Raw genomic sequence first — 13,042 nt, forward strand, 5'->3', positions numbered from 1 at the left:
ATATATATCAAAATTCTTGCTACATACATGTGTTCCGGGTTGGACTTTTGGGCTGATGACTGATTTTAGTGTGACAATGATTCTTGCAGCTTAATTAAATAAAATTTTTTTTGGTGGAGTATAAATATTCTTTTTATATAAACAATATTTAATGTAAAACAATTTAATTATAAATTTGAAGAAAACTTTCTACACGTTTTCAATTATACAATGTTAGTGATTTTTGTGTGGATATAAACAAGTTTTTTTAAAGATAATGGTGTGAATGAGGGGATATAATAAAACGGAATATTTTGTTGTCAACGATCTTACTTACGTACGTACATTAGTAAGGGTTCAACTTTAGCAATTAACTACGAACCAGGGGTTTTGAATAGTTACATAAGAGATAGAGAGAAAATCAGGGAAAACAACTTGTAAACTACGAACTGAATAAAATGAAGACGAAAAAAATTGACACGCTATAACCAACTCACACGATTTCAACAGCGTTTGTGTTCCATACTTTCATTACATATCCTTGCAAGCCAGCTGCTTTAGTCGAACTGCAATGGCTCAAACCCTTGGTTTAACTAAATATTTGTATTATTCTTTTTGACCTATAAAAATTGATCATATACAAATGTTAGTGTTTATAAAGGGTGTGCAGAGATGATAAATGTATTGTTGTTTGTTTGACCAAACAATATCGTACGTAAATTCAAATCATATAAGATATTTACTAGCCAATATTGATTTGTGGTACGAAATCTTTTGTTTATAATTAACCAAGAAAAAAAAAACATTTTTCTTAATAACCAAAAGAGCTAATGAAATGACATCTATACGAAATTCCTTTACACAATAAATTGTATTTGTTTTTGATAAGAATTGTCAACCACCCGAGGAATTTTATTTCGAATAGGAAGACCTTTCACCAAGCATGAACGTTTATACAACTTTTATCACGCAACACCATGGAAGTGGCTAAAAGGGACGCATTTACTTATGTTCAATCATCCAACGAAAATTGTTAACGAGATTTTGATGTTTTGCCAAACACGATCACTGTTTCCAACTGAAAATACAAAATGAACCACATAATTCAAAAGAAAGGATAGAAAGAAAAAGAAATGGCGAAAAGTTATTTTGGCCGGGTCGATCAAACACAAAAGCCACAATTATAATCTAACCACTAAAATCATATCCATGGACTTGTGCTCCAACCAAAAATTCAATCTAAAATGAAATAAACTCATCTTAGCATTTTGATTCAAACATATATTTAGTAGTGATTCGTGAATGATTTACAATTTCACATGATTTGAAGACTAGTAAACCTAATATATACTATTATTTTTCATCTTTGTACTGTTCTACACTTTATTTACTTATTTTGCCACTAAACTAATGTTATGTTGATGTTCAACGAAGATTTAATTTAAGGATATGGTGTCTCAGACACCGTGTCTGTCTCAATGTATGCATCCAACCTTTGACGGGTTCCACTTTCGAATTTCTTTGGCTATAATGCTATATATTGCTATAATATAAGTGTTTTCGATCATCTGTTTCAATCGTTCGAATAAATTACATAAAAAAAAAAAAAAAAAAAAAAACAGTATGCAGAAAATATCTAAGATATTTAACTCAATAATAAATAATTGCTAAAATAGATTCTGACCAGTACTCCAGCACATGGCTTAAAAAACTTATAATGTCGATGTTTGACAAATTGACAGATGACTTTCATTGAAATCTGCTCCTTCGCATGTGACTTGCCTTTCCCATCTCTATAATATAGACACATCAACTAGAAGAGGTTACATTATTATTATTTTAATTTATTGGCTAAAGACATTGTTATTTATTATGTAGTTTCTCATCGAACAATATGACACTATAGAGTTTGCACTGTTATCACATATCTTTTTCAAACTTCAGCCAGACGAGTTATCATCTACTATCTGTTTTTCCTGAGAGCTAGACGTATAGTATTTTGAGAAAATAAGTGTTTTCTGTGTTTCTTATAAATGAACATAATGTTTCTATCTATAAAAAAAAAAAAAAAAAGACACAGAATGTTTACCATCAGGGGAACAGAAAAATTGAATGGAATTGTAGCTACATTGGAAAAATAGGTATGATCTGAGGTAGTTCAATCTTATAGAGGTGTGATCTGAGGTAGTTCAATCTTTGTAAAAGAAAACGACAGCTTAGATAAATGCATACATAGTTAATTACGGGTTGTACAGTATATAATCCTTAAATTTGATTAGAAAAGAAATCGCATTCCAAAGTTTTCATGATTACAAAAACTCATATATATATCTCTAACATCATGTTTACAAAAAATCTCATGTCATTTTGACATACGTAAAACTCGCATATACAGAAAATAACGTAAAGCAGTACAGTACTCTATAATATTACATCCTTGAACGTTTTAATTTTATGTTCAGAAAGTAATTAAAAACAAACATACCATAAATATATAGAAGAAAGGAGTGCCACCCCAAACCTAGTGATCCAAACGAGGACCATCGGTTGTCTTGGTCGGCGCAGACGGTTGTTGTTGACTTTGCTGTCCCGCCGGTGACACAAATCTCAACATCTCCATCGGCTGAGTTTTTAAACCACACAGCGTGTCAGATAAAACTACGTCGTTTTTAACATTAAAGTGGCACCCTACGGCTCGTATTAATTAATAATACAACCCTTATTAATCAGATGTTGCCATATATATTATTGGCCTTACCTGAGACGCGGCCTGCATCTGTGGGAAGCCACCGATGAACCTAGCAAACCGGTCAGAGAATATCTGGTTTTGTACCGGATTCTGACAAACTAAACCGGGATTGTTCTGAATTGCGGACCTATCCATAACCGGGAATCGAGGTAACTGTACCGGGCTCTGCATCTGACGCATGAACGGTGGAGGCTGTACACCGGGGAACATCATCGGAGCCGCCGTCATTCCACTCCCCATCCACATCACTTGAAGCTGTAGCTGAAGTGATTTCAAATAGTCTATGGCTTCGTCCAAAATCGAAGCCTTATCGGTCTGCAAAAAACAGAACTAAATATTACACCAATGAACTTATCAACTCTCCACTTTTAGATTCGATTTAGTAACTTACTTTACTGCAGTGAGGTATTAGTTCTTGCAAAGCCTTCATTCTCTCATTGATCCTATCTCTCCTCCTCTATTTAGATTTAGAAAAGAAGAAAAAAACAGAGTTTTGTATTTGTTTTCTTTGTCTGAATGTTATATGATATCTTTTTAACATTAAACTATATATATTATATCATATATAGACGAACCGATGAAGTACCCTTTCGGAGAGATTATGAACTTCAGCTGCTCGACTCCTTCGTGTTGATCCTGATCGTTGGTTCGACTTGTTACCTATTGCCTACACAACGTATTATATAAACAATCAAGATGGATAGAAAAAAACGTTTTCAAGAACTTATCATAACGACTTAAAAATTAAAGCATACATCTGATTGAGACACAGATTCATCAGTGTCCATTATGTGTTTTCTCTTACGGTCTGTTGTGATGCTTTTTCCACTAGCCATTTCTTTGATATCCTTGCCAAAGCTGCAACCTGAGGAGCCACCTGATGAGGAGCTTGCGTTCGGATAAAGCTTTTCTTCGATGTTTTTGCTTCGAGCATGACTCATTGAGACATCAAGATCGCTCTGGGATGGGTTGCTCTCGCAATGGCTAAGTCCAACGGTCATCACCGAGTACTGTTCCTTTCCTAGTTCCATGTTTCCTGATGATGAATCAGTTAACCTAAATTTAGGAGGAGGCATGACCTGAGGAGGGTCATGACAGGCCTTAGGCTTATCCATGACTTGAGGTTGGTCAGGACCGGACGTAGGTTTAATAGTCTCTGAGGTTGGTCTCTGGAGGGGATCAACGGTTGAGAAGAAATGGGAAGAGAAGTCGTCGGTTTCGAAGAGGTCTTCATCTGGAGGGTATTGGATCCAAGAAACAGTTTCTTGATCTTCAAGAAAGGTGTTGGATCTTAGGGCTCCACCACGATGATCTTGTTTTTGTGTTTCGGTTTGGTCTCTATGAGTTTGGCTCTGCAGAACCACTTTCCCATCTCGCCACAACAATTCCACTAGTTCATCTTGTGGCCTAAACATATAAATACACACTCAGACTATATTATATAGTTTTTTTTTGTTGTAAGCAAAATGCTAAACGAATAGATCAAAGATTATTATATACCTTATAGATCTTCTATTAGTGGACAAACTATAATTCTCCTCAAAACCCCAACCTTGGTGTTCCATGTTAGATCTCTGGAGACATTTCAAAAGGGGGAAAGAAAAAAAAACGTTTAACTAACCTTAGAATATACTACTAGTATTTGTTGTAAGTGAACAGAGCTAATGATTAAGAGATACACGGAGGAACATCATAATAAAGTCAGATTTTATATAATTCAGAGTCACAATAGTTTATTTACTCTAATCATTATAGAATGATTAAAAAAATAATTAAATTTAAAGCAAGTCCATGAGTTCGTTCTCCAGTTAAACTACTCCCTCTGTCTCACAAAGATTGATGTTTTGATACTTTCACACATATTAAGAAAAATTTTAGTTTTTATTTGTAAATTAATTTATAATTACTTTTTGGTAGAGAGAGAAAATATAAACCAATAACAATTCAAAATTTTAAATATTTTCAATGATTATTTCTTGATGTTTACAAAACATCAATTTTTGTGAAACAAAAAAATATCTCAAAACATCAATCTTTGTGAGACAGAAGGAGTATCTTTTTATATTCCAGCAATCTAGGAAGGCTTACAAAAATAGTTGTTTCCAAATATAGAAACATCTTTTAAACGAAAGAACAAAAAACCGTAAAAGAAGAGTACAGAGTACTGACCAGATTAGGAAAAGCTTCTGAACGAATCAGAAGTTGAAAGAGAAGATTCGATACCTGATCTGTGGAAAGTTCTAAGTTCCACGCCCAACACAACACAAGACAACTCTCTCTCTACTCTATCTCGTTTTACTCAATCTAGATAAAGAAACCCAAAGAGCAGAAAGTGTTTGAGAAAACTCTCATAAAACATGAAAGAAACAGAGAGGGGAAGGAGGATGAGAGAGAGGGGTCTTTACTTCTTTTGGGGTACAGTACAGACAGAAAGTGACAGGAGCATAAAGATATGATATTACAGCGAGAGAGATAATGATTCTCTAAGGACAACAGTACTGCAATCTTTTGTAATGAACGCCACGTGGCAAGTTTTGGGACATTATGTTGGAATCAGTGGGACGCTGCACTGCACGAGCAGAGAATAGATCTCTCATCTCTCTCTCTCTCTCTTCTTTTAAGCGAATGAGATCTATTGCTCGATTTCTAGAGGTGGTTTCTGATCTGTACCTTATCTAAAAAAAAGAACTCTGAAAACAATGATTTGAGGGTGTTTTTGTCAAATCATATACTACCATCATCTATTTTTTGTCGACACCTTTTCTCATATGGCTTTTTTTTTTCCCTGAGAATTATCTTTAGTTTTGACGTTTTATTCTTCAAGTCTTCACTATGCGCCAAAATAAATTACGTGGTTTTTTTGATTTTGTTATCAACGATATGATGTAAAGTAAAGGGTGATTTATCATCCGAGTTCAATGGTCTCATTTAATTTTCGACGCAGAAGAGTCTCAACGAGTTTATTAGTATATACTACGTTCATGTCATATTTTTTGGCGTTTATATATTCACATTTAAGGGAACTCTTGGATTTAGGAAAACAAAACGTTTTGTAATTGGTGAAATTACTTAATTCACACTACAAATATATCAGTTAGTTTCTAATACTAATTAATTATAACCTTAATCTTTCCAACGTCCACCTAAGAATTTGATTCTCCTTTTGTAAATTTGGAGAAGATCTTATGTGTTCGTCGTTGTTGATTCATATCGTCTTAGATATGCAAATAATTCTGTTGTCGTTGTTACAATTATTCGTGTGGACCATCGTGCCTCCTGTAATGGACCCATATCCCACACCGCGTGTCTCTTGATTACACTTCATGCTAATTTTTCTCAAACGTATACTATCTTTCTCTTTTAACTGCACCGCAAAGATAAAATCTCAATTCTTAAAACTTCAATTGCATTTTAATTTCAAAGATTCCATACTATAGCGTCGAAAACCAGTAGTAACAACTTATGATTTGAGTAATGGGCCTTTCAGCAAAATCCAGAAAAAAACTTTATACGGAGAGGCCCAAAATGTTTTGGTCAAAAATTTCCGGGGACCAAAAGAACAAATAGTACTTCACTAAAATACAAAGACAAGTTTTCTAAAAAAAAAAGAAAAAAAAAAGAATACAAAGACAAGTTGCGTCAGAGTCTTGGCGGTTAAGAATCTTCGCCGCACCAATCCGGAGCTATGCCGCTTCCACCAAACTCGTGTCTCGTGAATCGTGATGATGTGCTAATTCACATATCCCACATATCAAAAATGCACAAGTTTTTCTTGTTGTTTTTTTTCTAGCTAATTTTGCTTGTTGTTTATCTCTTTTTCTTTTCTTTGTTTTAGTATGAACATACTTTTTATAGAAACCTGATGCTGATATCTATCATCATTCAATGTTTCTCTCTTTTTCGTGTCGAAGAAATTCAAAAAAGTTATGGAGTTGAAATCTTGGATATTATGTTCCTTTGACTCTCTTCCTCTTCTTTGAAAACCTTTGTTAATTTTTGTTTCTTTTGTCTTCCCGAGAACATTGGATGTGTACTTAAATATTGTTGTGGCAACTTTTTATTAGTATTTGTTTTTTTATACTATGAATTATAAACGATAATATTCAACAGTCAAAATCTGGACTTTGAATGTTTTATATACATCAAATGAGTCACTTTCCCATTCGGCCACAAGAGCTAAGTTATATCGTTTCTCTTTTCTTTGATAGTTAATTTTCCTCTCCATGCCTGCCATCGTTTTAATTCTTCATCTAAGGATTTATGTCCTATACATATTTTAACTTCTAATTTTCGCTTTGTGATTTTTCAACCTTTATTTATTTTCTTTTATTCATTTACTACAAGATGATTATTCTGTTACAATTTACAATAAACGAAACAACCTAAACACACATTACCAAAAAAAAAAGTTACTATATGCCCATCCTTTATCCTTACCTATCACCTTGATTCCAACTATTTTACTAATCATTCCAACTATTTTATTTTCTCGCAATATAATGTTAAGTGGAGTGGTTAATGACTCATTATGAGATCATGTAGGCGTCATGTTTACATCATGCATGATTTACTATGTTCAACCCAGTTTCTGATTTACCAAGGCTCCTATTCGCAACTGTAAAGAGTTATTTTAGTAATACTGTAAGTGGAAAATGTTGTCGTTAGAAATTATAAAAGTAGATAATTAAGGATATATAAACTAATATTGGTGATTTGGTGTGGCAAAAAATATGAAATAACTATTTGCAATTTGTTGCCGCCCAAGAACAAACGATAGTAACCTGTACATCATCATTCAAAACGTACGTACGTACGTATACTCTCTGGTCTTTCTGCCTATTACAATATGCATGTCTACAGAGAGAGTTATATGTTGATTGGTCCAAAAGGCTTGTTACATGTTTTGGATTTATAACAGGAAAATAGTAAATTAGGCGTCCTCTGACTAAAATATATATACTCACGTACACTTTTATATATCGATTTGGTTTACCTTCTACGTTTGTATTTGGCTCCCCGGCCATCAAAATAGTGCATGGAGTCTATAAAGGAGGCATATTTAAAAGTTATCTTTTGGTTTTATCATCATTCATAAGAATCTTTGTTTAATAGTAGTACTATACCTTTTACATCTTCGATATTTTGCAAAATTTTAATATGGTCAAACCACGTGACTTCCCTTACACGTATGTATTGAATTTACAGTTTAATGATAATCTGATATTATTACTGTAATAGTAGTACGTAACAACTACAGATAACGACATGTTTGATTTTCGATTATATATTACATCATACATATAAATTAGTTGCAATCAGTGAGTTAATTATTTTCCATTTCCCTGGACTTTTCTGCGTAATTTTTAATAGCCATCTATATCAAACTATATAACACTTTTTATTGTTTTGTTATATATTTTTAAGAAATATACTTAAACACAACCAGAACAAGTTTTATCTATAAAAGTATCATATTTTGAAAACAAATAAATGACTCACGCAAAATTTAATTAAGAATACATTACTTCATTGAATAAATAATATTTAAATAATGAGGACGATTAATTAAACCCGTTAAAGATATTTCATATTTGGGAAAGTCTATAAGATGTTGTGTGCATAATAATAGTCAAAGTCATTCGTAATTGACTGAGCACCAATTAAATGGCAGAGAAATAATCATTTAATAGATAAAGTTTATACCTATATAAATACACATATATGCATAGAGAACTTTTCATACAGAGAGACTTTGATTGGTGTTACAGAGAGATCGATGTAGTGAAGATGAGTGGCAAAGGTAACTTAGGTAAGGATCATGAAGAAGAAGATGAAGCACCACTTCCTGGATTCAGATTTCATCCGACGGACGAAGAGCTTTTAGGGTTTTATCTTCGAAGAAAAGTAGAGAACAAACCGATCAAACTCGAACTTATCAAACAGATCGATATCTATAAGTTCGATCCTTGGGATCTTACTAGTAAGTCTTTTTCTTGGATCACCCATTTTTTTTTATCGGTAATTCTTATAATTCTTTATCGGTTCATTGATTATTAGCTCAGTAATAAGAAATGTCCAATTTGATCTCCTATGAGTCAGAAACATACAAAATAGCAAAAAAGTATATTCGAAAAACCGACTTGGTTTCAATTTCTATAGATAGCTAGATATCTACATAAATAAGATAGCCGACTAGGATTTTTCTTGTTAGCTTATAAACAAATTTGGTTTGTGTCAAGCCAAACGAAAATATAATTTGTCTTGAACACCCTCGATGATTAATTTAAACTTCATAGACCAAATATAGTAATATACAAAACTCAAAATCTGAATTACACAAGTTGCTAGTCAATTGAAACTTTGGAAATGCAACACATGCATACAGAATTAACTAGGTAGTGAAAGCGAAATTGTATTTATACACTACTAGCTAGGACTTATATATATAGTTTGTTTTAGTTTTCGTTTTCTATAAATAATTTTTACGAAATTAATAAGAGCTTTAACTAAACGGTGGATCTTATCAGGAGTGAACAGCGTCGGGGAAAAGGAGTGGTACTTCTTCTGCATGAGAGGTAGGAAATACAGAAATAGCGTTAGACCAAATCGAGTCACCGGTTCAGGGTTCTGGAAAGCCACTGGTATTGATAAACCGGTTTACTCCAATCTAGATTGTGTCGGTCTCAAGAAATCTTTGGTTTACTATCTTGGTTCTGCCGGTAAAGGCACCAAAACCGATTGGATGATGCATGAATTCCGCCTCCCCTCTACCACCAAAACCGACTCGCCAGCACAACAAGCTGTGAGTATTTTGTTTTTGTCTTAAAACAATTTTTCTTTTGTAAATTAATCTACGTTGTTTTGCCATTTGTGAACAATTTTTTTTTATAAAAAAATCCGGTTTATTTAACCAAGAATATCATCATCACTCATCAGGCTAAACCATATATCTTGTCCATTTTTGAAGAGACAAGTTTCTATCATTCGTAGTGTTAATTAAATGCCTTAAAAAGTCAGTCACGAACACATTTCCAAACGAGCTAGAGCTATTGAGAAAGCTACACCACATTTTCTTCTCAGTATGGCCCCAACCTTTTTGTTAAAAATAGACCAACTAATTATTTGTTTCACACGAAGACTAATTAAGCTCTAATGTAAGTGAGAACGTCCACAATGAATTAAGTTTTAACTATAATGAATTCATCCATTAATCAGCATAACTATAACCACTATAATGATATCATCCATTAGTTTTATGTAATTTCGAGTACATATTGACCTATTGTTGTTAGAATCGGATTCTCTTAGTAAAATTCAGACTTTTCATTGAGTCAATGGCACTTAATGGACAGTTATGTATATATGAAATTTCTTTATAGCATTTGAAGATTCGAATAGTCGTAATAATTACAAAAGTGCATCACGCATTCATAAATTGCTTTCAGATATTATTACAGTTGGAATAAATTTATAATGGGGTCCGTCTTTTTTTTTTTTCTCACAGGAGGTATGGACACTATGCAGAATCTTCAAACGGGTCACATCTCACAGAAACCCAACCATCGTACCACCAATCCGAAAACCGGTTATCACCTTAACCGACTCGTGTTCTAAGACAAGCAGCTTAGATTCAGACCACACGAGCCACCGCGTAGTAGACTCCTTGTCCCACGAGCCGCCGCTTCAGCCACATAATCATCCTTATTGGAACCAACATATGGAGGCTTTCAATCAACCGACATATACATCTTGTAATGATAATAACCTCCTCAGTTTCTGGAACGTCAACGGTGGAGATTTCATCGGAGACTCAGCAAGTTGGGATGAACTTAGATCTGTTATAGATGGCAACACTAAACCCTAGTAATAATTTTCCTTTTCTCATGAGCCTTGTGTAAAAAGATAAAACAAACCATTGCTTTTGTTTTTAGATAATAATGTTGATGTTCTGTAATGACACTTTAATAGTTTTGATATACATATATAGTTTGCATGCATGCACCATATGTTAAAAGGAAAGTAATCCCTTAAAACCCATTAAGGGACAACGTTAAAATTTAAAAGGACGTAAATGAAGCAAATATCAAACAACCCATTTTTAAAATTTTGATTTTGATATTAAATGGATCTAATTAACCAAAAAATTCTTAACTATCCCGAAATTACTAAAACAACAATTCTAACACTCTAGAGGAAGAGATTTTTCTGATACTTCTTGCTCAAGCAACCAGTTATTTCTCTGACCTTCTTTCAACTTTTTTATTGGATCAATCGTCTGCACTTTTCACATCCATTCAAAGCTCTTATCTTCGAAATTGTATTTGACTAATTGCAAAAGTACTCATAAAGAAGTAAAATAGGAATATATATATATATATATAGGATCAATGAAACAGATTCTTGAGATGCTTGAAAAAGTGATCGGACACAATCTTATTAGTCCTCTCGGTGGGATGAAATGCGTCCCAGAAAACGAACTTATTCGCATCACTGCAAGTTAACATATTGTTCCGGCCGCAAAGAAATCCCATCTCGAACAATCCCGTGCCGCAACATGCAGAACTAGATACCTCTAGACCGTAAAGATCAGGTTTGGTTACAATGTCCCAAATGATATCGTAAGGATTAGCAAAGAAAATCCTCATTCCAGTGAGCTCTCTATTCAACTTCATCACCAATTTTCTCAATCTCCCGTTGAAATCAACAGCCAGGTTATTATAACTCTGAGCACAGCTAAAAGGGTCGTCAAGGTTCGTCACTCTCTCCAATGGTAGACATCCCATAGGCGAGATTCCGGTGAAAGACATTTTCCGAGCTCCGAGTCTGTAAAGATCCTTTAAGAACACCTCAGCTATCTCTATCAGAAAGTCTTGATACTGACTGATGCTGAACTGAGATCTCCTGTCCGGTAATGTGAAGTAGTTCTCAAGGAAATCGTTGGTTCCTATGCTGACTAAGTACAGAGATTCTCTGATGATTCTGGCAGCTCTACGGTGGCCAAGATAGGCGGAAAGTTTGCTTTGGTATTCCCTATAATACTCTACTTCTCTCCATAATGGAATCACGCCCTAAAATTTCAAAACAAGACAATCATCTCGATATATCTTGTTATGCAAGAAATCAACCGGAATTATGTATTTTGAAGTGAATGGTGGACTTACAAGCACGTTGGCCGTGGCATTATCATAGCCTGTGCCGGCGGACGCGAAGCAAACCCCGGTGGCGAAATCAGTGATATTGTAGGACGGATCAAGGTAGGCTGGCACGGTCGGTTTAAGGCCAAAAGCCTCAGAAGTGAAATCGGAAGAGAGACGACCGTTACAAAAGCGGCCAGTGGCACGTCCCCCGGGAAAGTCACGACCGTAAGGCTCGAAATTGGCTCTGGCCATTGTTGGTATGAAGTTGTTATTGCCGGAATCTACGGAAGAGTCACCAAAGACTATAATCGCCGGGACCTTTGCTCCGACAATGGAGACAAGAGTGGCCAAAATAATGCATAATATTGATGGTGACAAATAATGTGTTGCCATGCTAACAACTTGTTTAGCATGCGGCGATGGTACCTAGGAATTTCACTCAGTATATATACATACTATATAGTATTTAATGAACTAAAATATTAGATATGTGTACGAATTCTTGTGTTATGAACTGGGTTAATTTCAGTGTACTATAACTCTATAAGTTATTCGAATTCGGTGGTATAGAATCAATTTTTTTTAGGAACATAAGATTTAAGATATTGTCGTTATTGATATTTTACTCTTTCTTTAATTGAGATTGTTTTTTTTTTTGTTTGTTCATAAGTACTCTGTACAAATTTGATTAAAGAACCAAACTAAAGGAATAGAGTAGGAAGTATTTATTGAATTCGAAGTTTGGTGGGTGTATGATATATAATGCATGCATGCTCAGTGCGCTCATTAACAGATATCTACCTACAATGAGCAGTCATGTATATAATTCCTTTCAGCAGATGTGTACATTTATATCGGTAAATTAAAACTAACACTATTTTTTCACAAGCCTACGTACCACATTCAAATTTGGTTGATATCTAGTAGACGTGACATCAGATATAAGCTATGTGACACCACATCAATGCAAGGTGATAATTCGATCTGTTACAACATAGGTGAGAAAAACACCAAAAATTGAATATGGAGAAAGACAAATTAAGAAAATAGTGTGGAATGGGGTATTTCTCTATTAAGTTTTGGTTATAGTGAGAAAAGTGGGTGGTGAGGTAATAAATGAAACGACACATGTAGAAGAGATGTATAAATAATATAAGCTTATAATAATGTACGTAGT

The 13,042-nt window shown here is 34.1% G+C and overlaps 3 protein-coding genes across 5 annotated transcripts; 1 reads left to right on the top strand and 2 right to left on the bottom strand.

Moving 5' to 3' along the window:
- Positions 2,267 to 5,341, bottom strand: LOC104785058 (transcription factor PIF4-like). 3 transcript variants are annotated; one of them, XM_010510182.2, is made up of 8 exons: positions 5,134 to 5,341; positions 4,898 to 5,032; positions 4,229 to 4,302; positions 3,484 to 4,135; positions 3,315 to 3,395; positions 3,120 to 3,185; positions 2,738 to 3,043; positions 2,267 to 2,602 (listed from the first exon to the last, which is right to left on the bottom strand). In XM_010510182.2, exons 3-8 carry the CDS (start codon positions 4,291 to 4,293, stop codon positions 2,501 to 2,503), a joined length of 1,272 nt encoding a protein of 423 aa, XP_010508484.1. In that variant the 5' UTR covers positions 4,294 to 4,302; positions 4,898 to 5,032; positions 5,134 to 5,341; the 3' UTR covers positions 2,267 to 2,500. The 3 variants fall into 3 exon arrangements, with proteins under 3 accessions (XP_010508484.1, XP_010508483.1, XP_010508482.1); XM_010510181.1 differs by lacking the exon at positions 5,134 to 5,341 and having other exon boundaries at positions 4,952 to 5,127; XM_010510180.1 differs by lacking the exon at positions 5,134 to 5,341 and having other exon boundaries at positions 4,898 to 5,127.
- On the top strand, positions 8,423 to 10,725 carry LOC104785059 (transcription factor JUNGBRUNNEN 1). Its single transcript, XM_010510183.2, has 3 exons — positions 8,423 to 8,708; positions 9,256 to 9,530; positions 10,233 to 10,725. Exons 1-3 carry the CDS (start codon positions 8,450 to 8,452, stop codon positions 10,590 to 10,592), a joined length of 894 nt encoding a protein of 297 aa, XP_010508485.1. The 5' UTR covers positions 8,423 to 8,449; the 3' UTR covers positions 10,593 to 10,725.
- LOC104785060 (GDSL esterase/lipase At2g42990) lies at positions 10,892 to 12,264 on the bottom strand. The gene is made up of 2 exons (XM_010510185.1): positions 11,890 to 12,264; positions 10,892 to 11,796 (listed from the first exon to the last, which is right to left on the bottom strand). The coding sequence occupies exons 1-2, from the start codon at positions 12,256 to 12,258 to the stop codon at positions 11,113 to 11,115; spliced, it is 1,053 nt and encodes a 350-aa protein (XP_010508487.1). The 5' UTR covers positions 12,259 to 12,264; the 3' UTR covers positions 10,892 to 11,112.

This window comes from Camelina sativa, chromosome 5, assembly GCF_000633955.1.
Source record: "Camelina sativa cultivar DH55 chromosome 5, Cs, whole genome shotgun sequence".
NCBI classification, from domain to species: domain Eukaryota; kingdom Viridiplantae; phylum Streptophyta; class Magnoliopsida; order Brassicales; family Brassicaceae; genus Camelina; species Camelina sativa.